General features: G+C 41.7%; 1 protein-coding gene and 1 long non-coding RNA gene across 16 annotated transcripts in view; one reads left to right on the plus strand and one right to left on the minus strand.

The window, feature by feature from the left end:
- The window catches only part of LOC120398883, a 43,194-nt gene extending 32,485 nt beyond the window's left edge, over positions 1–10,709 (minus strand). For 5 of the 13 annotated variants that reach the window (XR_005594777.1, XR_005594807.1, XR_005594788.1 and 2 more), the window contains exon 1: positions 3,879–3,940. This is a non-coding gene — a long non-coding RNA (uncharacterized LOC120398883). Of the gene's footprint in view, positions 1–3,878; positions 3,941–9,680; positions 9,812–10,409 lie in introns of those variants that run through there. The other 8 variants (XR_005594784.1, XR_005594795.1, XR_005594791.1 and 5 more) reach the window with 6 other exon arrangements.
- Positions 10,189–24,295, plus strand: part of SCAF4 (SR-related CTD associated factor 4) — a 73,679-nt gene continuing 59,572 nt past the window's right edge. The window contains exon 1 of one of the 3 annotated variants that reach the window (XM_039526612.1): positions 10,189–10,459. In XM_039526612.1, coding sequence (XP_039382546.1) covers positions 10,430–10,459 — 30 coding nt within the window. In that variant the 5' untranslated portion in view covers positions 10,189–10,429. The remainder of the gene's footprint in view (positions 10,460–24,295) is intronic. The other 2 variants (XM_039526590.1, XM_039526601.1) reach the window with 2 other exon arrangements.

Raw genomic sequence — 24,295 nt, forward strand, 5'->3', positions numbered from 1 at the left:
GATGTCATGGATTTTCCCTCACATTGATGCCCCTCTTGGGGAGGGAACCCCAGTTATTAGGAAGAGCCAGGTAATAGTAATGGAGGATTCAGTTATAAAGAATTGACAGTTGGGTTTGTGATGATTAGGAGAACCACATGCCTTCCAGGTGCAAAGGTTGCAGATCTCATGAGAGATCCAGCCAGTGTATAGAATCACAGATGTGTAGGACTGGAAAGGACCTCAATAGGTCATCTACTCCAGTCCCCTGCACTCAATGATGGACTACATAATAACTAGACAATTTCTGACATGTATTGTTAAAAACCTCCAATGACAGATTCCACAACCCCAGCGTTTAACTACCCTGACAGTTAGGAAGTTTCTCCTAATGTCCAACCTAAACCTCCCTTGCTTCAATTTAAGCCCATTGCTTCTTGTCCCATCCTCAGAGGTTAACAAGAACAATTGTTCATCCATCCTCCTCCCCATCCTAACAATCTTTTATGTACTTAAAAACTGTTATAATGTCCCATCCCTGCCCAGTCTTCTCTCCTCCGACTAAACAAGCCAATTTTTTTCAACCTTTCCTCATGGGTCATGTTTTCTAGACCTTTAATTGTTTTTGTTGTCCTCCCCTGGACTTCCTCCAATTTTTCCTGAAATGTGGCACCCAGAACTGGACACAATACTTCAGCTGAGGCCTTATCAGCGCAGAGTAGAGTCTTGCTTACAACACTGCTGCTTATACATCCCAGAATGATATTCACTTTTTTACAACAATTTTACACTGTTGATTTATATTTAGTTCATGAACCACTATCACCCCAAGGTCCCTTACTCCTTCCTAGGCAGCCCTTTCCCATTTTGTGTGCGCGCAATTGATTGTTCCTTTCTAAGTTAAGTACTTTGCATTTGTCTTTATTGAATCTCACCTATTTACTTCAGACCATTTCTCCAGTCTATCCAGATCATTTTGAATTTTAATCCTATCTGCCAAAGTACTTGCAACCCCTCCCAGCTCTATATCATCCAAAACTTTGTATGTGCAGTGCTGGAGAGCAGTGAAGGGTCATGGTGCATGTAGGTATCAATGACATACGAAAATGTAGGAGAGAGGTGCCGGAGGCAAAATTTAGGCTGCTAGATTAGAGATTAAAGTCCAGGATCTCCATGGTAGCATTCGCTGAAATGCTTCCATCTCCGAAAGTGGAGCCTGGAAGACAGAGAACTGCCTGTCTCAAAGTGTGGATGGAAGGATTTAGGTCTATTAGGAACTGGGGAACCTTTTGGGAAAGGAGGAGCCTATACAGGAATAAGGGCCACTGCCTACACCAAAATGGAACCAGACTGCTGGTATGTAAAATTACAAAGGTTGTAGAGGATTTTTTAAACGAAGAGCTTGAGGAACGCCTATAGGTGCGATGGAACACAGGCAGAGGCATCCCTAGGGAATGAATTAAAGGGGAACTCTATATCCTAGTAAAGAGCATAGGAAAGAAATTAGTAAAGTACATGTAATAGAGTCCTATTTAAATATAACACATAAAAGCAGGCAAATGAACATTGACAAAATATACAAGTGCTTATATACAAATGCTGGAAGGCTAAATACTAAGATGGGGGAAAAGTACAGTGCCTGGCATAAAATGAGGATATTGATATAATAAGCATCATGGAAATTCGGTGAAACAATGATAATCAACAGGAGACAGCAACACCAGGATACAAAATATATAGGAATACGATGTAGGTTATGCTGGTGGAGGAGTAGCACTATATGTGAAATAAATTTAAAAAATCTTAAATGAGTAAAACTGTACCATAGAATTTCTATGGATAGAAATTCCATGCTTGAACAATAGGAATATAGCAGTAGGAATATACTACCGACCACCTGACTGGGATGGTGACATTGATTGTGAGATGCTCAGGGAGATTAGAGAGGCTATAAAGGCAGAAAATGCAATAACACCAGGGGATTTCAACTATCCTCATATTGATTGGGTATGTGTCACCTCAGGAAGGGATGCAGAGATAAAATTTCTAGACACATTAAATGACCACTTTTTGGAGCAGCTAGTCCTGAAACTCACAAGGGAAAGGCAATTCTTGATTTAGTCCTAAGTGAAGCACAGGATCTGGTCCAAGATGTGTGTACAGCTAATCCGTTTGGTAATAATGACCATAATGTAATTAAATTTAACTTCTTTGTAGGTGAAAAAAATACCAACAAACCCATCACAGTAGCATTTAACTTTAAAAAGGGGAACACCACAAAAATGAGGACACTTGTTTGATGGAAATTAAAAGGAGCTGTCACAAGGGTTAAATGCCTGCAAGCAGCATGGGGACTATTTAAAAACACTATACTAGAAGTGCAGACTATATGTATACCCCATATCTGAAGAGACAATGAGAGGACCAAAGGAATTAACCAGGGTGAAACAGCAGAGTAATGGGGGCCAGCAGAAGCAAAAAGGCATCTTCTAAAATTTGGAAGTCAACACCCAGTGAGGATAATAGGTAGGACCACAAACTGGCAAGTTAAGTGTAAAAGTATAAGGCAGGCCAAGAAATAATTTGAAGAGTAATTAGCTAAGGACACAAACTAACAGCAATTTTTTTTTTTTAAAGTGCATCAAAAGCAGAAAGCCTGACAAAGTCAGTGCGGCCATCGTATGATTGATATGCTAAAGGAGGACTCAAGGTCATTGCTGAAAAGCTAAATGAATTCTTTGCATTTGTCTTCACTGCAAAAGATATGGGGAAGATCTCCACATTTGAGACATTCATTTTAAGTGAAAAATCTGGAGGTACTGTCCTAAACTGAGGTGTAAAAGCAGATGAGGCTTTGGAACAAATTGATAAATTAAACAGTAATAAGTCATCAAGACCAGATGGTATCCACCCAAAAATTCTGAGGGTATTCAAATATGAAATTGCAGAACTGTAGCATGTAACCTATTGTTTAAATCAGCTTCTGTACCAGAGGACGGGTTTAGCTAATATAATGCCAATTTTTAAAAATGGCTCCAGAGGTGATCCTGGCAATTACAGGCCAGTAAGCCTAACTTCAGTACAGTACCAGTCAAATTAGCTGAAACTAGAGTAAAAGCACAGAATTATCAGACACACTGATGAATGTGATATGTTTTGGAGGAGTCAACCTGGCTAACAGGACATCATGAATCACCAATCAATTAAAATTCTTTGAGAGTGACAACAAACATGTGGACAAGAGTGATTTAGAGTACTTGTATTTTCAGAAAGCTTTTGACAAGATCTCTCACCAAAGACTCTTAAGTAAAGAAGGCAGTCATGGGATAAGAAAGTCTTTTTTAATCAGTTACTGATTAAAAGATAGGGAACAAAGGTATGAATAAGTGGTCCATTTTCACAGCAGAGAGAGATTTGGAAAAGGGGGGTGAACAGTGAACTGACAAAATTTGCAGAGGATACAAAATTACTTAAGATAGTTAAGTCCGAAGATGTACAAATGGATCTTACAAAACTGGGTGACTGGGCAAGAAAATGGCAAATAAAAGTCAATGTTGGTAAGTGCTAAGTAATGTATATTGGAAAACATAATCCCAACTATACATGCAAAATGATGGGGTCTAAATTAGCTGTTACCACTCAAGGAAGATCTCAGGGTCATAATGGGTAGATCTCTGAAAACATCTACTCGATATACAGTAGCAGTCCAAAAGTGATCAGAACGTTAGGAACCATTAGGAAAGGTATAGATCAGGGGTCAGCAACCTTTCAGAAGTGGTGTGCCGAGTTGTTGAGATGAGTTCCTGTCTGCATCCTGTAAAACTTGCCCATACCAGTATTGCCCTCTTCTTTTGTCATTCAGTGTTGAACGCATTCTAAACCAATATGCATTTCCTCACCTTTTGGGGGCGAAGCCAGACTTTTAGGCACCTGCTCCCCTACATGGTGTTAACTTCGCTTGTGCCAATCAGAAACGAACACAAACAGGTTTTGGGCCCCGTCCCCTATGACACTTCTATGATGTCATAGTGGATACTGTCGAAGAAAAACTTTGTTCTTTGTTTTACTGTTAACTCCTGCTTTTAAACACTGAAAGAAAACATCCCCACGTATAGTGCCTGTAGGGCCTAATAAAATTTCATTACATAGCACTGTATACATTCTTCAACTGATTTAACAAAATCGTTCCTAGCCAAATGAGTGCAATCTAATAATTTCTTTGCCTGAATTCATTCACAAACATGTCAAAGACACCAAAAAACTGTTCTCTTTAGCTTTTTCACAAAGTTCAAAGTGCTGTTCCCCCCAGCAAACACAGAGTCAATTTTTCATTTTCCCTTAAAAATCAATTGCTTTTTCCTTCCAACAGCCACTTTACCAATGCAAATCACCATTCCAAATATCCTTCTGAGTATTTGAAATCCTCATGCTTATATTCACTTACTCCTTCTTTCCACTACACCCTCAAAAGTTTCCAACCTGTTTTCCAAATCTCTCTGTCTGCTGCCCGCCTGCCTGGGCCCGATCCTTTTTTCTCGCTGAATCGTCCCTATCCTAGGCACTACCAGTTTAGCTAGGAGGGTGGGCTTCACAACTAGCCCTCACCCTTCTGGTCTTGTCCCTAAAACATTTTTACTCCCAAACTACTCGAGTCCTCCCTAGTAAGGCTTGCCACCTGGGCAAAAATACATGGCCATTGCGTAAAGGCCATTTACTTAACACACAATCCAAACCCCTTTAGGGGGTCTACCCAGAGACCCACCCATTTGTCTGCTGACACTTAAACAGAAAAGAAAATTACACAAAAAGCAAAGAAAATTACAGTCTAAACCAAATTTTTCTACTTCTATTATATTGTCCGCTACGGGGGGGGGGGGGGGGAGACAGAATTATCTCAATACAACCTCAGAGCTTCATCGCACACATGGCTTCCACCCTGAGGAATTACGAACGAGAAGTTCAGTTTCGCTCACACACCCAATGCCCAAATGAACAGAGCAGAAAAACATCAGTAACCGGTTAAACAAAACAGAGCCAAAGCTAAATAGTGCACCAAAACCAAATAGTGTCTCCTTATTCTATTAGGGCTCACCTTTAACCATACAATCCTTATCATATAATACCAAACAATACCAAACAAAGCAAACATAAAATAACAAGGGTAAAACAGATAGATGGTGTAAATTCTACAGGGCTTCCCAATTCTCTATTGCTCACCAAACTGTGACAAATTTCTGTTACCAATTATCCCTTATGTCAGGTGATCAAACTGACATTGCATGACTGGGGGGGGGTAGATAGAGAAATCACACCATATATCCAAATTTTAAAGCTTCATTAAAAATAATAAAACAACAATGGAGAGTATTGGGAACACTCCCACATCACTCAGGAAAAATATGAATGCCCCAAGCCTTAAACCACTTTAATACTCACACATGTCTCACTGGGAAGTTAAGCTTTGCAAATATAATTCCAATTCTGTAACTTGTAGTGCCTCTATTTTCCACAAGCAGCTGGGGCTGAAAGCAGTTTTCTTTGCACTTAGCATAGTCCGCACTAATTCATGACCTTGAACACAAAACAACTTCTCCTTTATCTCAGGGCTAAGCCGAATTTCAAATTAACCCGTTCCTAGACAAATTGCTCACACTGTGTCAGAGGTTTTTCTCTGTGATTAAAGCTCCACTGAGATATATGATCTTATCTAGATTGAAGGTACCTTCTAATGGGCATTGTTTAAATGAATTTTCACACGTGTACAGATTCCAATCATTTAAATACCTGCAGGTTTTAGGACCATAATGTACGTACATGTAATATGCTGGGGCACCCTTAGGGGGTAAGGTGGAATATTTAGACAGTCCCTTACCCATTTTCCAATCACACAGGAGAGACTCACAAGGAAAGGGGAGGGAAGATGGGTTCACACACTCCTAGACCCAGGCAGCTTCCTCGCCGGACTATGCCAGGCTGAGTCAGCCCACCGTGGGTCGGATCTCCTAAAGATCCACTAGTTACCGGGCTAGCCCGGTAACAGCCACTCACACTGGTGTACACACACACACACACCAAGGCCTCTTTTTCTTCCTTTTTTTTTTTTTTTTAAAACCATGATGCATCTTTACCTGGTCCGGACCAATACCATGAGGTGGTATGACAACCCCTTTTGAGGCGGTAAAAACCCCTCAGCACCGGTGCATTCTAATGCATTACCTTATGCATTTCCTTGGCCAACTCAGCAGTTCCCAGTACTGCTATAAACTAACCTTATTGGGGCCTCTCCCCAATACCACTTTGCATCTGATCCTGCTGCAAGGTCAATAAGTTCAGATGGCGTGAGCCCAACAGAGAGACAGACGTCCTCAGGGACAGTCCTCCTCCGATACCCCAATAGAGATTTCAAAAGGTCTCATACCTCTCATGTGGCGCCATGGGGTTCGAAGGGGAATGATCCGTAGTAGTTGTCTGTGGGTCCGTGGGCGTTGCCATCCCGGACGAGCCCCCAAATTGTTGAAGAAAAACTTTGTTCTCGCTTTTTGTTTGGGTGCAGCAAAATTAAATACTTTATTATTTCTCCAGTAATTACAATGGAGGGAGAGAGTGCCATAGGACACAGGGTCCTGGACAGGTCTCTCAACTGGTAAACAATCACAGCAAGCCTTTATACCTTTTACAGACAATTTCTAACAATAATACAGACAGTAAAAAGCAACAACTACATTTTGTTTATACATAGCAAAAAGTCTTATCTTATTTGTCTCAATCCTAAGAAAAGCAAGCCTGCATTTTGGTTAGTGATTGCAAGGTCATAATAACTTTGTACACAGTTCCTGTCCTGTCGCCTCGCACTATCTTTGCTCCTACAAGTCTTACGTCATTAAGGTTACAGTATGGCCTGACTCTTGCTAACTAACATCCATTAAGATCTCTTTAAATCCTTGTTAATTATTTACTGGCTTCCACAGTACTTTATGGCCTGCCTGCCATGTGCAGGCAGGGAGAGGAGAAAGAAAAACTAATCCTGTGTATACCCGTAACCGAGCCTGATCACCTCGAAGCCTCTCTCTCAGCTCACGTGTTTCAAACAGAGCTTCTATGTTTGCCGGTCGTTATGCGTTGGTTTGTATTTGTAAGTATCAGTTATTACTAAATGCTGCATCTTTGTTTATAAATATTGTTAGTAGATATTTTAGTCATTGTGTGTTTTAAGTTTCATTAACTCTATTAGCTAATCATACACTGCTCCCTTACCCCTTGTAATTATCCCCAATAAAACTTTTAAATTGATTAAGTTGTGTGTGTGTGTGTCTGCAGTTTGCATCGTGAGCCACACTCTCCTTGCACCCCTTACCAATATAGTCTGTTGCCACGTGCAGCCTGGTAAATAGCAGGCCTGCATAATCCCAACTATACATGCAAAATGATGGGGTCTAAATTAGCTGTTACCACTCAAGGAAGATCTCAGGGTCATAATGGGTAGATCTCTGAAAACATCTACTCGATATACTGTAGCAGTCCAAAAGTGATCAGAACGTTAGGAACCATTAGGAAAGGTATAGATCAGGGGTCAGCAACCTTTCAAAAGTGGTGTGCCGAGTCTTCATTTAGTCACTCTAATTTAAGGTTTCATGTGCCAGTATACATTTTAACATTTTTAGAAGGTCTCTTTCTATAAGTCTATAATACATAACTAAACTATTGTTGTATGTAAAGTAAATAAGGATTTTAAAATGTTTAAGAAGCGTAATTTAAAATTAAATTAAAATGCAGAGCCCCCGGGACCGGTGGCCAGGACCCGGGCAGTGTGAGTGCCACTGAAAATCACCTCGCGTGCCGCCTTCAGCACCTGTGCCATAGGTTGCCTACCCCTGGTATAGATAGTGGCATTGTGATATTTTCTGTCTTACTATGTAAATCCCTTACACACCCACACCTTAACTACTGTGTGCATTTCTGGTAATCTCATTTAAAAAATGATATAACTGGAAAAGCTGCAGAGAAGGGCAATGAAAATGATTAGGGGTGTGAAACAGCTTTCATACCAGGAAAATTTAAGACTGGGATTGTTCAGCTGAGAAAAGACATGACTGAAGGGGATATGATAGAAATCTATAAAATCACAAACGGCATGAAGACAGCAAATCGGGAAATGTTATTTAGCCTTTCGCATAACACAAGACCTAGGGATCACCCAATGATATTAACAGGCAGTAGGTTTGAAACAAACAAAAGAAAGTATTTCTGCGCACAGTGCAAAATCAACCTATGAAACTCATTGCCAGCGGATGTTGTGAGGCCAAAAGTATAACTATTTCAAAAAATAATTAGATAAGTTCCCAGACAATAGGCCCATCAATGGCTTTTAGACAAGATGATCAGGGACACAAACCCATGCTCCAGGAGTTCCTAAATCTCTGACTGCCAGAAGCTGGGACTGGATGATAGGAGATGGGCAATTTTAAATTGCCCTATTCTCTTTATTCCCTCTGAAGCATCTGGCATCATCCACTGTCAGAGATGGGATACTGAGATAGACAGACCATTGGTCTGACCCAGTATGACCATTTGAATGTTATCATCCTTCCTTTACTCTCCCAAGCCTGGTGGTGGCCTGCCTCCTTCACAATCCAAATCTGACCCAAGCCAAAGAATGTCAAGGTATTTTCATACCAGACCTGAACCCAAACATGTGTAGTTGGGTTCTACAGGGTTTGGCACAGGCTTCAAACTTCTAGCACCCTGTCTTGATTTGAAAACTTCAAGAAATGGGAATCTACCATTTCCCTTGATAGTTTGTTCTAATTTTTAATCACCTTTCCCTTTGCCCTATGCCTTTCAAATGTACATTCCACTTTCATTCCACACCTGCTGAATCTGTAGATGAACTACTATCCCTCAAGGTCTGTACAGACAAGGTGGGTGAGGTAATAACTTGTACTGGACCAACTTCTGTTGATGAAACAGACAAGCTTTTGACCTTACACAGATCTCTTCTTCAGGTGTGGGAAAGGTCTGTTCAGTCAGGGTATGACTTTACAATCCAAAAGATCAATGGGTACGCAAGGGTCTCAGAGAATCACTACTGCTCAACCAAGCATTCAAAAATCATAGGTCAATCCTTTCACCCCCCAAATGATGAGATTGGCTTAAAAATCCTGAGTTAAAATAATTAATGTTGGGTTCTATTTATTTTCCTTCTGGCTTCTGAGCTTTTAGGGTGCTCTGAGTCAGCTTTTCTTTTCAACTCAGAGAGCTAGAAAGTTGCTTAAAGAAAAAAAGCTGAGATTCTCCTGTAAGCCGCTGACTCTTAGGAGCTAGGGTGTTAAGAAAACACCAAATATCATGGAACTCACAATAAAAATCATGATATTTAGCAAAACCAGAGCATGATGATGAAAAAAAGAGGCCCCCATTAAAAAGAATACTGTGGGGTCAGGAAGAACATCCCGCTGTCTCTCTGAATAAATGCTGACTTCTCCAATACTCTGGCATTAGTACTTTCCTTGGTAACCCTACAAAGGCATCCAACAGAAAGTCACAATGGTCGCTCAAAGACTTACATCCCTGTTGAAACACAGCCTTTGCTGACCACGTACTCATGACGACTTGGGACACAAAACGGGCCTCCAGCCTAGTTTGGGAAGCCCAAACGTACAAATCTCTCTCTCTCTCTCTGTGACCCTAGGCACTTTGCTCACCTTACTCACAGCCCCCGCCGTACTTGGCGCTATTGCCATACACGCCTCCAGCCCAGCCCAGCCCAGCCGCAGCGCCCAGGGGCTCCCCAAATGCTAAACCCATTGACCACTGTTCAGCTGGGCAGCCACCTTCCTCGGGACACTTGTCCGTCTCTGGACACTGGGGCCAGCTGCAGGCAGAGGCCGAGCCCCCGGTGCCTTCGGGAGCGCTGGGCCGTTGCTGGCCGGCTTGCACTGGGGCCCCTCCCCCCATTGCGGGGAGGGGGCAGAGCTCGCTCGCTCTCCCCTCCGGCGGGGTGAACCCGACCCCTTCTCCACCCGGCAACCCCGCGTACGGGGGGGAAGGGGGGAGCGAGGGATTTATCTGCCCCCGCCCCGCTCATTTCCCCTCTCCTCGGGGGCGGGGCCGCTGCTGACATGGCGGGGCTCGGGATAGTAACGGGGTGTGGGGGGGTGGTCACGTGACATCCCCGCAAGCGCGCCGCGCGCGCGCTCTCTCCTGTGGGTGGCGCGGGGCCGGGAGGCCTACGCGATCCCAGGGTGCTGTGCGCGGCGTGGGCTCCCTCCGCCATCCCGCGGGGAGAGACGATCTGTGCGGGGCCCTGCCAGCGAGACGCCGCCTGCGCGCAGAGCTCCGCCGCCGAACGGACATGTTAGCGCGGAGCCCCTGAGCGGGACCGAGCTCCCCCCCTCCCCCCGCGCGCCTCGCACCGCCGCGGGCACCCGCACCAGCCGCCGCCGCCGCCAACATGGAGGCCGTGAACGCCTTCAACCAGGAGGTGGGAGCCGGGCAGCGCGGGGGGAGGCCGGGCCCGGGAGTCGGTTCTGCGGGTCACGAAGCAGCTATCGCGGCCGCCTGCCCCGCTGCTTCCGGCCCCGGGGCGAGGGAGAGGCCCGGCCCGGCCCGGCCCTGCAGAGGCCTCCGCGGAGACCCGGCCTGCGGCCTCCCCTCGCTCCCGAGGCTGTTCCGGCCCCCTGGGGCTGACGGGGCCGGGCGGCCCAGGAGCGGCCAGCGCCGCGTTACTCTGGGAGAAGCCGGGGGGTCGCTGCCGCCCCCTCCCTGCCGCGCGCGCCCGGGCCCTCGCGCCCAGGCGTTACCCGGGGCCGGGCGGCTCAGAGCCGAGGCGCCTCGTTCCCTGCCAGCGCGGGGGGAGGAAGCGACCACGTGAACGGGCGGCCGCTAGCAGGGACTGGGCTGCAGCAAACCAGGGGGCTGCCCGCGATCGTACGGGAACTTCTCCGTGTGCGGGTACGGAGCAGCCTCTGGGGACAGGGTCAGGTGACAAGCCCCGACATGAAGCATGTGGCGGGTGTGGGGGAGAAGTAGGGACCGGTCTCCTTTCATGAGGCATGGAAGGCCCTTGTGCCATCTCCGTCACTCTTCTTTCGGCTGCTGCTTGTTGCAGCTCTGCCTGATCTGAAAACTCTCCAGCTTGGTAATAATATACCAGCAATCGTGTCTTCCAAATTGGACATCAAAATATGCCAGATCCTGATGTCTAAAGCTTTTTCCCCCACCTAAATTTAAAATGAATGTGTAGTTGGAGAGAACTTTAAATAAAAGTTTTGGTGCATAGGATGTTCTTGCAAATCATTTTAGGACTATACAGGGTGTTAAGTATAGTTTGTTTTCATTGCAAGTAACCTGCCAAATCTAAGCCTATCTTAAATGTAAGGTTTGCAAGACTTATTCCAGAATGTGTAATGCATTTTGAAGGTTAGTGTGCTGTGAATGGTTGCTGAACAGAAACAGTAAAAATGGCAGACTGCTCTCATGTGACAAAGTCATGCTGTGTAAAGTTCATTCCTTGCATCTGCTTGTCAGTTGCACTAGACTAGAGTATGGTTAGGAACACAACATACCTACTTATCCTTTACTAAATAACTGACTTTGTATTTTTCTCTTTATGGTATGATTTTTCTATTCTATTCATGGGGTCTTTACATTTTGAAACAATACAGATAACTCCATAGCTCAGGAGTGAATTTTGAGTGTGAATTTTAACCAGCACTTTTCATTTAAATTGACACTTTCCTTATTTTGACACAATTGGCAGTTTGATGGCTATCCATTTTCCACATTTCCGGTATTTCAGTGGTGGTGTTTTTAAACAGAAATCTACTAAATTAAATTAATTGGCGTTAGATTGCACATATGATGTGCTTTCTATACTTATTAGCATGTAGGACAGAAATAGCTTTTATCTATCTAAACATCAGTGGAGATACTAGCAGTGCTTGCCACTTCAATCATCTCATTATTTTGCTTCCTTGTACAGCTTAACTTTACTGATATTGGACAAAATGCCATTCATATAACTATACAAATTTTTTTTGCCGACCCAAATGATTTAGGTAAATGTGTTAATTTAGGTAACCATCAGTATCTCTTGGTATTTTAAGTAATCTCATTCTGATGTATTCAAAATGGGTATGTCTTAAATAACACAACTGGGTGCCCAAGAAATAGTAAATGTACGATGCCTGACTCCGTCAATATTTTACTTCTGGATACAGAATAAAGAAGAGTACTTTAAATTCTGGTAACTGCAGAATTTCAGTTTGGTAACTTATGTGAAGACTAAATTGTATTATTAAAATCTCAACTGGATCCATTTTTTTATGATTTCCCTCAGAAATGGCTTATTCTCTATGGTTCCAATTCTGCAGTCACTTGTGCATTTGCTTAACTTTATGCTCAATGGGATTTACTCATCTGTTCAGTTCAACATTTAGTTTCCTGGATTTCTTTTGATGCCCACAAGAAATTAGTTTATATATTTGAAAACTAAATAAAAAACTCAGCTCACAATTCAGAGAAGGGATTGTCTTTTTCTCTATATCTGTGTGTTGGATTGTAAACTGATTTGGGAAAACACTAAATTTTCTACAGCAATAAGCACGTTTTGTGCTAAACAAACAATTATTCTGCCTACTATGTTTTTACTCAAATTTTGACCAGATATTGCCAACTGGTGGTATTTGGTAGCCCTGTAATGTAGTGTATTACCCTTCAGCTAACTAGTTTGAACCAGGTACTCCTGAAACAATTAATCAGAATTTGTGAATTTTGTTAAAAGTATACAGTTTTGTAGTTAAATATATAGTGAGCATAACTAATGGGTAACATGTTGAAGTGCAAAATCTTACCAACACATTTCTTGAGAAAACCAGTATACCAAAAAAAGATCACCTTGACACCCATGTGAAAAAGCATGTAATGTTTCTTTTCCAATGTTCATTTTGGTTATATTTTGGTTTGACAGTGTAGGTTTAGCTTTTGAATTTGAAAAAAAATTGGTTAACTTAGCAATTATAAAAAATTAGGGACCAGTACTGCTTATTATAGGCCTCTGCACAGTAAGGCTATGTCTGCGCTAGAAATGCTGCAGTGGCAGTGTACTTCAGTGTAGACATGTGCTACACTGACAGGAGGGGTTCTTCCGTAGCTGTAGTTAATCCACCTCCCCAAGCGGCAGTAGCTAGATCGATGGAAGAATGCTTCCATTGACCTAGCACTGTCTACACAGGCAGTTAGGTTGGCTTAATTACATCACTTGGGTGTGTATTTTTCACGCCTTGAGTTACGTAGCTGGGTCGACGTGACTTTTTAGTGTAGACTTGGCCTAAGCTTCTGTACTTAGCTTTGCCAGTGGAAGTAGTATAAGAGCCAACAGACTGATAATTGTGCATTGTTATACTTTTATGATTGTTAAGAACCAAGCGGTGTCATCACTCACTTCTACATGTGACTCAGGGTGGTAATAAAGACACTGTACCTCAAGTCAGTAACCCCCTTCCTTCCCTCCCCAAAAATGAAGAGAATGGATACTTGGGTGGGCATTTCTTCTTTGTCTACAAATGTAGCTTAGTTCTTTATTATTTATGCATGGGCAGTTGACCAGACAATTGAATATTTGATCTAGTATAGCAATCTTATGCTAAAGATTGATCTCATTTTGCAATGTCAGTGTACCTCTATCTTTTCCTCCCAATCTTTTCCCTAGTCACTCACCTGTTATCAGCTAGCATTATTTCCTTACATGAAGAGCGCAGTATTATAGTGCAATGCTAGGTCTGCTATAATTAAGGTTAGAACAGCTTTCTGTTTAAAGCCTGACTCTTCTAAATGCTCTAAAATCCTCGTGGTTACTTGGATTGCCTCTAAATTTGGTTTGCTCTGTGGAGATACAGAGTAGAGTAAGTGATCCAAATTTGGGGTAATTTGCTTATGGGGGATACTGAGATAAAATCCCTTCTCCCCCCCCCCCGCCCCCCCAAAAAACAGCTTTTCTGAAGGTTGGAGTCTGCCAACATATTTTTGTTCAGAGCAAGGGAACTGATCGTGCCCCAAATGGTCTCCATATTAGGATATGTACTCCAGCTATTGCAGGGAATCCATTGCCCCTTGAGGGGAGCAAATTGAAAATAATAGCAAGAGAGTTCAGCTCTCTAGTTAGGCATATGCCTAACATTCAGGCTTACTGGCCAGCAAGTTTTCACTACAGCTGGGTAGCTAAAGGGGATATGCAGTAGCCATTGAGCCAGAGCTACACCCAGCCAGTGTGAGTTCAAGTCTGACCTAGAGCAGAAATCTGAAAAAGATTGGAGGCATATTGCTAAAGTATGTCTGTCAGGTGTGTTTTGGCAAAATGTATTGAACCAGAAAATAAATTCTGCATGCAAATGCTTGCTGGGATGGTAGTGGGGTTTGGGAGCAGAGGAGTGGGAGGTATAGGGGTGTGGAGCTGCATTGAGGGTGGCAGGGGGTCAGACACTGGGAGTGGTGACATGGAGGTGTGTGGCACAGCAAGCGAGAGGGTTTAGGATTTGGGGAGGTGTGGAGGATCGGCGCTCTACAGTTAAGATTGAGATGGTGGTTTGAGTGCTATAAAATCCACATATGTACTTTTGTTGGCTTGACTTTTCCTGTGCTTCATGGGGGCGTGAGGTGGGGATAGTGAATCAAATTGGGGTCATTTGAGCAAGAGGTTCCCAAGATGCTGAAAAATGTTTTTATTAAAGTTCACAGATTCTACCAGCATTTTTTGTGCGTACCTGGCTTCTGAAGTTCTGATGGCTCGATGGGATAACAAGGGGAGGGTGAGCTGGAAATGGTGGAGGGGCTATATGTTGCAGGGGTGTTATCTATCCTCACCCCCCCACACACACCAATTTTCTCACAGGTCCTTAAAGTTACTGTAACCACTGTGTAATAAAACTCAACTTTGGGGGGCATATAACATGTGTGAGACTTCTTTCACCAGCCATGTTAGCAGTTACACACTGCAAACATTTTAGAGCATGACCATTATTCCCATTCCACAATAACAAAGGGTTAGGGGTGATGTTGGCCAAGTCACGTAATTTCTCTGTGTGTCATTTTCCCCATCTTTACAATGGGGATAATGACATTATCCTCTTAGTAAAGTGGTGTTGTGATCTACTGATGAAAAGTGCCATGTAAGAACTAGGTACTATCCTTAGCTGGTCACAGTAGCATCCCTACAGCAAACCTACATGATAAATACAATTGCCTAAATGACCATCAACTCTTACCAATGACACATCTTTTTGTTTGTTTTTCTTTCTTTCTGTTGAAAAAAATAGAAAAATTACTGGCAAAAAACTTAATTAACATAGAGTTAAGATTGCCCAGTAATGTATTGTGCCTTTCAAGAAGGTCAAGTTCAGCAAAACTCAAATATCTGAAAACCAAGTATTTCAAACTCAAACTTCTGAAAAGCAGGAAGTAGAGTGAAACAGATTAGAGGCTTGTCTACACTGCATCTCAGTGCAGACTATAGGGTTGTGAATTGCAGAGTACACCAAAGAGTATCTTAATGTGAACTAGGTACTTTTTAGTTTGCAGCAGTAGCATCCACATGGGGCAGTTAAAGCACAACTCTGGTGCACTCTGCAGTTCATGCCCCTGTAGTCCGCACTATGGCACTGTGTAGGCATAGCCTGGGATCATGCCAGTGTTACTCTCCAGATATTCTTAGGGGTTATTCTGAGTGCATAAGCAGCAGCAATGGATGTACATTGAGGGGAGAGGGGTGGGGTGCATGGGAAGAGGAGTAGATATATGCACAGTTAGAAGGGTATGATAGTTGCAGTACATCAGAATTTTGGATTAAGCTTGGGACTTCATTTACTGTACTACCAGGACTGAGATGATTGCAGCAGCAGCAAATTCATCCCCTGGGGTAAGGAAGGTGCTTTGCATTGCTTTAGTGGCCACTTCAGAGCAACTGAAGGAGCAGTATCAGTTTGATCCTGAAGGATCCCATTCCTTCTGAACAAGAGACAGAGAACAAGAAAGGTGGAGGATCCTGTCAGAGACTAGCAGAAGTAAAAAATGGGGAAATGAAGAGAAGCAACCTTCAAGGAGAGTAAGAGACTTATGAAGGTAGAAAGAAATTAATAAATTGATCTTAGTAGGCAGATAATGTTTCAGGTTTTGGGCTGCTGAACTAAGTAGTTCATACCAAAATTAAATCCTCTCCCACATACTTTTTCATTTCCATTTGAAAGTGTTTATAAAGAAGTTTGCCCCAAATGGACTTCTAACTTTGTGAGTTTATCCTTCTAGTCAGCAGGAATACTTTAGTGGACTAAGTCTCATGTATGCTAGACTGCCCTTGGTTTATCTCTGGACAAATTAAACTGTGGCTTCAACTTCCAAAGAACATAAACTGACAACCGTGGAGTTTATGATGGTCTCTTACCCTTGGCAGCAGCTAGTAGTTGCTAAGTTCACATATCAGAGGCTGATACTAATGATGGATCCTCTGAGCCGCAGCGCAAGGGCAGAAATTTTGTAGGAATTCCCACATTTCTCTTTTCTCAATAGCTCTGGGGATTTGTGGTAGGGTAAGGACTAGGCTTCTAGCCAGCAGGTAGACCCTGGACCCATTCATTTTTTATGTCTATCTCTAGCTAGACCTTCTCAGTCTGATAATCCAGTAGTATTACTGGTGCTTTGTTAGCATAAGTATTTTTTCTTCTTCTTTCCTTCCTCCTCCATCCCTTCCTGCAAATGTTCCGTTAATTTTGCATAGGCATATGAGCAAATATCTAAAATTGTATTTGAATAACCTATAACTTTGTCAGTGAAAAATTTCTAATGGTAATTCAAATGTATTCAATGCACTTGTAGAAAAAAAACCCTGGTTTTGGATTCCTTATGTGCTAATTTTTTTGAAGACTTCTTATTTATATGTTTAGAACAAGACTGTACAAGCAGTCAAGCAAGCAACAGCATCGTACTGTATAAGCACACAAACTTTCTTTAATGTCTCAGCACCTGATAGGATGTAATGTAGTAGGTTGATTTTATTACTAACAGTAAGATTTTTCAGAGGTGCTCAATGCCTATATTACTCATGGGCTTCAGTGGAGTTGTGTGTGCTCAGTTCCTTTGAAAGTCAGGCCCTGGCTGTGTATGTAGAAAGACACTCTTCTTAGTCTTAGATGCCAGATGCCCACTTTTCAGTATTTGCTGCTGGCCAATTAAGTAACTGATGTTGATGTGACAAGTCTCAAACTTCTGAGTTAATAGTTCTTCACATCAGACACAGACCTCCTTTTTCTGAAAAGTGGGTAATTGTTTGAGCTCCTTAAAGCAGTTTGCAAACCTTCACAGCTTCATGTTTGTGTGCCACAGTATTTAATACTGGTGGAAGCTACTGAACCTGAACAGGGTTCTGTTCAATAGTATCGCAGAATGTATATTTTTTTTCTCACATTTGGTATTTCCCAAAATATATAGGTGTATGTGTAATTGTGTTTTTTAAAGATCATGCCCAGCCCCAAATATATTTTTTTCTTGTCTTTGCAAACTTCAGTTTAAAAACTTTCAGTGTTTACCACTATCCTTTGCCCTAACTTCATATGGGGATTCTTGGTATTTCTACCTGTTGTTCCTTGTCAAATTTTTAAAAAATAGGTCTATCTTTATTCATTGTTTCTGGAATTGTCCCCTACTTCCTTGCTCTTTGATATGTTGTTTGTTGATGTACTCGTGTGTGTGTGAAAATGCTTTCAAAGTCTGCTTCATTATATTTCCTTGATGAGTTGCCTTAAACTAAAACTTCCTTGTGCTAGAGAAGGTGATTTGGAACTTGTGGGTAAGTGGCAGTATACATGGACTATGGAAGACCTGCTTTTTGGAGAAATTGTCTTCAACATGTTTGTTGGAAAACTTAGACTCACTTAGGAACATTCTTTGATAGTCTGCTGAACATATCTATAATAAGTTGGACTGTTTTCTCTTGGCCCTAAACAAGGCTTGAAAAAAATCACCAGAAACTTAGTAGCCAGTAGTCAATATCAGAGTTGGGGGTGGAGGATTCAAAGGCAATATCTTGTTGACAAAGGCCAGCTGCTGGTGTTAACTCCACAGTGTAGACAAGGCTTAATCAATAAAAGTTATGCCACTTTAATTAAACCGCTGTTGCATGTCCATGTGTTATACCAATATAATAAAAACCAGCAGGATCTTATTAAGAGGGATAAGGCAAAGATGCCACATTTATTGTAAATACCATAACAAAACAAAAAACAATGTTTTTCTACTTGTTTCTATTACTACTTATTCCTTATACATACATACACACACACATTTATTCACACAATCATTCATTCAGGTTCTGTATAGATGTTATAGTTACCAGCCTAGATGTTGCTCATGCCAAGTTACTGGCCAGGTATCTTGGTCATGAGGATGGAGCCGAGTCTGTGTCAGATGCATCTGATGCTCCTGGAGGCTGGCAGCAGAACCATAGACTCAAAGTCCTCAGTCTTTAGAGTCCAGTTTCATAGGAATTTATTCCTATGTCAGTTCATGAGAGTAGCTTCATTTTGCTGTTGCTAAATCAATCAGCAGGTGGCTGGCTCCATGTTATTAGATGTTTTGTTTTTCCTTCCTTTGAGGTGTGGTGGGTGGATTCCGGTTTGCCCTCCAGGGGTCATCTGGTTGATCCCACTTGACACCTTCTTCAGCCGACACTGAATTCTTCAGGCTGGTGACTCCCTAACCATTCATTCACATACATTCTCTATCTTAATCACATCTATTTCACTGTCTCTTTACTTTTTGGGGTGTTACCAATTTATGTGAAACTCCCTGTCTTTTAACAAGCAAAGATAAAGTGAGATGAAAACTTTCAGAGGGTGGGGGTCTCTATCTATACACTATAACAGCTACTGTTTTGGCTTACTTAGAGTTAATTAATGTTTAGCAAGTTTTATACAAAGTATTTCTTTGAGCTTAACACGTTTTATACCAAATATCTCTTTGAGCAGGCTTTACACAGACACAGCTGGTGGCTTGCAGGTTAGAGGCTAAATGCTGGGAATCACAAATTTACTTCTAACATAAATCTTAAGTTATAAAGTATTAATTAACAATAAATCATTTCTCATATAAACCATGTTTAATATAAACCTTCTTTAATATCCCTACACACGCTATCTATGCTGCTTATATTGGCAGAGCGCATCCACACTAGCAGCTCTTAGAATCATAGAACTGGAAGGGACCTTGAGAGGTCATCTAGTCCAGTCCCCTGAACTCAAGGCAAGACTAAGTATTATCTAGACCATCTCTGACTGGTGTTTGTCCAACCTGCTCTTTAAAATCCCCAATGATGAAGATTCTACAACCTCCTAGGCAATTTATTCCAGGGCTTAACCACGCTGACAGTTAGGAAGTTTTTTCCTAATGTCCAACGTAAACCGCTCTTGCTGCAATTTAAGCCCAATTTGCTTCCAATTTTTCTCCCTCCTCCTTGTAACAACTTTTTATGTACTTGAAAACTATTATCATGTCCCCTCTCAGTCTTCTCTTCTCCAGATTAAACAAACCCAGTTTTTTCAATCTTCCCTCATAGGTCCTGTTTTCTAGACCTTTAATTATTTTTGTTGCTCTTCTCTGGACTTTCTCCAATTTGTCCACATCTTTCCTGATATGTGGCACCCAAAACTGGACACAGTACTCGAGTTGAGGCCTAATCAGCGCAGAGTAGAGTGAAAGAATTACTTCTTGTGTCTTGCTTACAAAACTCCTGCTAGTACATCCCAGAAAGATGTTTGCTTTTTTTGCAACAGCGTTAGACTGTTAACTCATATTTAGCTTGTGATCCACTATGACCCTCAGATCCCTTTCTGCAGTACTCCTTCCTAGGCAGTCATTTCCCATTTTGTATGTGTGAAGCTGATTGTTCCTTTCTAAGTGGAGTACTTTGCATTTTTCCTTATTGATTTTCATCCTATTTACTTCAGACCATTTCTCCAGTTTGTCCAGTTCCTTTTGAATTTTAATCCTGTTCTCCAAAGCACTTGCAACCCCTCCCAGCTTGGTATCGTGCACAAACTTTATAAGTGTACTCTCTATGCCATAATCTAAATCACTGATGAAGATATTGAACAGAACCGGACCCAGAACCAATACCTGTGGGACCCCACTCGTTATGCCCTTCCGGTAGGACTGTGAACCACTGATAACTACTCTCTGGAAACGATTTTCAAGATATACCACATCTAGCACTTCCCCCCGCCCCTCCCATTTACAAGGTTTGTTACCCTGTCAAAGAAAGCTGTCAGGTTGGTTTGACATTATTTGTTCTTGACAAATCCATGCTGACTTTTATTTATCACCTTATTATCTTCTAGGTGTTTGCAAATTGATTGCTTAATTATTTGCTCCATTATCTTTCTGGATACAGAAATTAAGCTGATTGGTCTGTAATTCCCCGGGTTATCCTTATTTCCCTTTTTGTAGATGGGCACTGTATTTGCCCTTTTCCAGTCTTCTGGAATGTCTCCCGTCTTCCATGACTTTTCAAAGATCATTGCTAATGGCTCAGATGTCTCATCAGTTAGCTCCTTGAGTATTCTAGGATGCATTTCATCAGGCCCTGTTGATTTGAAGATATCTAAGTTGTCTATGTAATTTTTTACTTGTTCTTTCCCTATTTTAGACTCTGATCCTACCTCATTTTCACTGGCATTGACTATGTTAGACGTCCATTTGCCACCAACCTTCTTGGTGAAAACTGAAAGTCATTAAGCACCTCTGCCATTTCCACATTTTCTGTTACTGTCTTTCCCCCCTCATTGAGTAACGGGCCTACTCTGTCCTTGGTCTTCCTCTTGCTTCCAACGTATTTGTAGAATGTTTTCTTGTTTCCTTTTATGTCCCTAGCTAGTTTGATCTCGTTTTGTGCCTTGACTTTTCTAATTTTGTCTCTACATACTTGTGTTATTTGTTTATATTTATCCTTTGTAGTTTGACCGAGTTTCCACATTTTGTAGGACTCTTTTTTGAGTTTTAGATCATTGAAGATCTCCTGGTTAAGCCAGCGTGGTCTCTTGCCATACTTCCTATCTTTCCTACGCAGTGAGATAATTTGCTCTTGTGCCCTTAATAATGTCTCTTTGAAAAACTGCCAACTGTCTTCAATTGTTTTTCCCCTTAGACTTGCTTCCCATGGGATCTTACCTACCAATTCCCTGAGTTTGCGAAAGTCTGCCTTCTTGAAATCCAGTGTCTTTATTGTGCTGTTCTCCCTCCTACCATTCCTTAGAATCATGAACTGTACCATTTCATGATCACTTTCACCTAAGTTGCCTTCCACTTTCAAATTCTCAACCAGTTCCTCCCTATTTGTCAAAATCAAATCTAGAACAGCCTCCCCCCAGTAGCTTTCTCCACCTTCTGAAATAAAAAATTGTCTCCAATACATTCCAAGAATTTATTAGATAATCTGTGCCCTGCTGTGTTGTTTTCCCAACAGATGTCTGGGTAGTTGAAGTCCCCCATCACCACCAAGTCTTGTGCTTTGGACGATTGTGTTTGTTGTTTAAAAAAGCTTTATCCACCTCTCCTTTCTGGTTTGATGGTCTCAGTAGACCCCTACCATGACAGCACCCTTGTTTTTTTACCCCTTTTATCCTTACCCAGAGACTTTCAACAAGTCTGTCTCCTATTTCTGTCTCAACCTCAGTCCAAATGTATACATCTTTACTATGTAAGGCAACATGTCCTCCCTTTTTTTCCTGCATGTCCTTCCTGGGCAAGCTATATCAATATTCCAGTCATGTGTATTGTCCCACCAAGTCTCCGTGATGCCAACTATGTCATAGTTGTGTTTGTTTAATAGAATTTCGAGTTCTTCCTGCTTATTCCCCATACTTCTCACATTAGTATATAGACATCTAAGATACTGATTTGATTTTCTTCCCACCCCCAGTTCTGTCTTCTCTCCCTTATTTCTACTCTAACAGCCCATGCTCCCCCCAGATTCTGACCCTTCTCCCAGGTCTTCATGTTTTTGACTTATCTGTGGGCTTTGATCACCTGTTTTTTCACACCCCATAGCCAGAAAGTTGCAGTGCTGTAAATTGACAGTGTAGAGAAGCCCCACCGTTCCACATTAATGGTTCTGATTCCTTCTTAGTTCTCCCACAGCCTCTTGAGCTGCTCTGTGAGCTCCCACGCTGAGGAATGTCAAAGTTTCCGGAACTTTGAAAGGAGAGGGGCACATGTCTGCAGGGAAGCCGATTTCAAAACAATGAGCAGAGCGGTCACGGCAGGCATTGTGGGATACTGGGGGAGGCCAGTTATGTCAACATAATGGCAACATGTACACTGATGCTTTGTCTCTAACTTTTCTGCAAAAAACTTTCTCTCATCGAGGTGGTTTTATTTTGTTGCCAAAACTGAAGAGTTTTGTCACCAAAAGTGGCACTGCAGTGTGTAGAGCTCCACAGTTTTGTCAGCAAAAGACAGCTTTTGTCAGAGGGAAGCTGACAGAATTCTTATGTTTTGTTTTGCTGCTCTTTTGGGGATCTGCTATGTACAGAGTTGGACTTTTTCCTTGGGGTTCTAAGATAAGGCCATGGGTAAAAAAATTCTTTTTTATTCTTTGTCTCAGAACACTTCCTCTGCTGCTTCCAAACATAGTAGGTCCTCAAAATAAGTTGCAGAGTGAAATTAATGCAATTATTGTATACTTTGCTATGAGGGAAAATTTGTCGGGTACTTTTTTCAAGCTTTGGATGTGAGCCTGGGCAGCTTTTACGCTGAGTTAGGAAAAAGACCTAGTAGGTCATCTAGTCCATTCTCCTGCCACCATAGGATTATTCCCTACATTATTTCCTCCTTTTGCACATATATTGACATTTGTAAGTTAGTCAGTTTGACTGTTGCCTGTTACCTATTAAAAGTCCAGTAATGTTCATAAGTTCGGTTCCTCTTGTTTGGTTGTATTTATTAGTCTGGAAAATGAGGTGGTAACTCTTCTCCTTCTAAGCTTTGTGAGCACTGGTTTTGTGAATATTTTACTGAACACTTTATTTGCTAACAGTTTAAGGAAGAGTATGCAGGATTGCATATGAATTTAAGTACTTTATATTCAGCTGGTTTAAGTTCAGTAAGCTACTTAATATTGCTTTCATTTTCATAGCACAGTAGGTTGAAGAAGTAGCAGTAAAAAAGAAAAGCAGGGCTCTAATTTTACTTATCTGTATAAAGGCTCTCATGCTTGCTGTACTCCCACCACACACTGACTTGCAAATGTACATAAGTTTTGGAATTTCCTGTTAAACTCTAATTTGGGGATAGTATTTGAGACTGTGCAAAATAAAAAATCACATTCTTTTCCTACTATTGTTACTAGTAACAATTAAGACTACTACTAAGTGAAAGGTTAGTGAAATTTTCTTTTCAGCTTTTTACTTCATGGATTTGATAGCATTTGTACATAGTCAGTTTTCCCTATTGTGCGAAACGCCCCCACAATAAAATGGGAGAGAGAAATATATATTTTAAAAACACTGAAATCAGCAGAATTCAAGAGCAGGTGTATAATACTTCAACCCTCCATGGTCTTCAGGCTGACAGTATCCCTTTTAAAATAAAGCAGCTTCATTTTACTTCTGTCTTTACCTTGACTTTTTTTTCTCAACATCCTAGATGATGGGGGTATTTTTTTGTTACTCAGTTCCCTCTCCAGTGCCTCAACTTGATTCGAGGTGTGGCTTTGATTTGCCAAACTGAGTATCTGTGGCTCCAAGCAACCAAGGGGAAAGGGGAGGAAATGGAACATGCTGAGAGAGGAGTTTGGCTCCATCTCTCATTTCTTATTCTATGAGATCAGTAGCTGTGGATGGGGTTGGGGAACAGCTATGAAACCTAAAGTGTGATCCACATAGAATGATTGGCTCCACTGCAGAGTGAGGAAGGAGGAAAATCTACTGTTTTAGGTCCAGTTTGCCCGCAGGAGAGGCTTGTAGGGAAAGATCCCTGTTATGAGGTAGTCAATTTAAAGTACTCTCTAAAGCTTTAAATTGGTGTATTTTTGGCTAATTTTATCAAATATGCATTGCCATAAAAAGTAAAAACTTCAGTTTTTACATGATTATCCAAGTGCTGTTTCTTAAACTGATTAAGATGTTGAATTTTAAGACAGTTTTTAAATTGAGAAATTTGACGTTTCTTGTAGGTAATTTTATTGGAATGTTGCTCTTCTCTACTGATTTGTGACAATATAGCTTTTCTGCATGTACCCTGATTTAGGTTCAATGTATATAACAAAAGATCCAAAGTT

The sequence above is a fragment of the Mauremys reevesii genome, linkage group 1 (assembly GCF_016161935.1).
Source record: "Mauremys reevesii isolate NIE-2019 linkage group 1, ASM1616193v1, whole genome shotgun sequence".
Lineage (NCBI taxonomy): Eukaryota > Metazoa > Chordata > Testudines > Geoemydidae > Mauremys > Mauremys reevesii.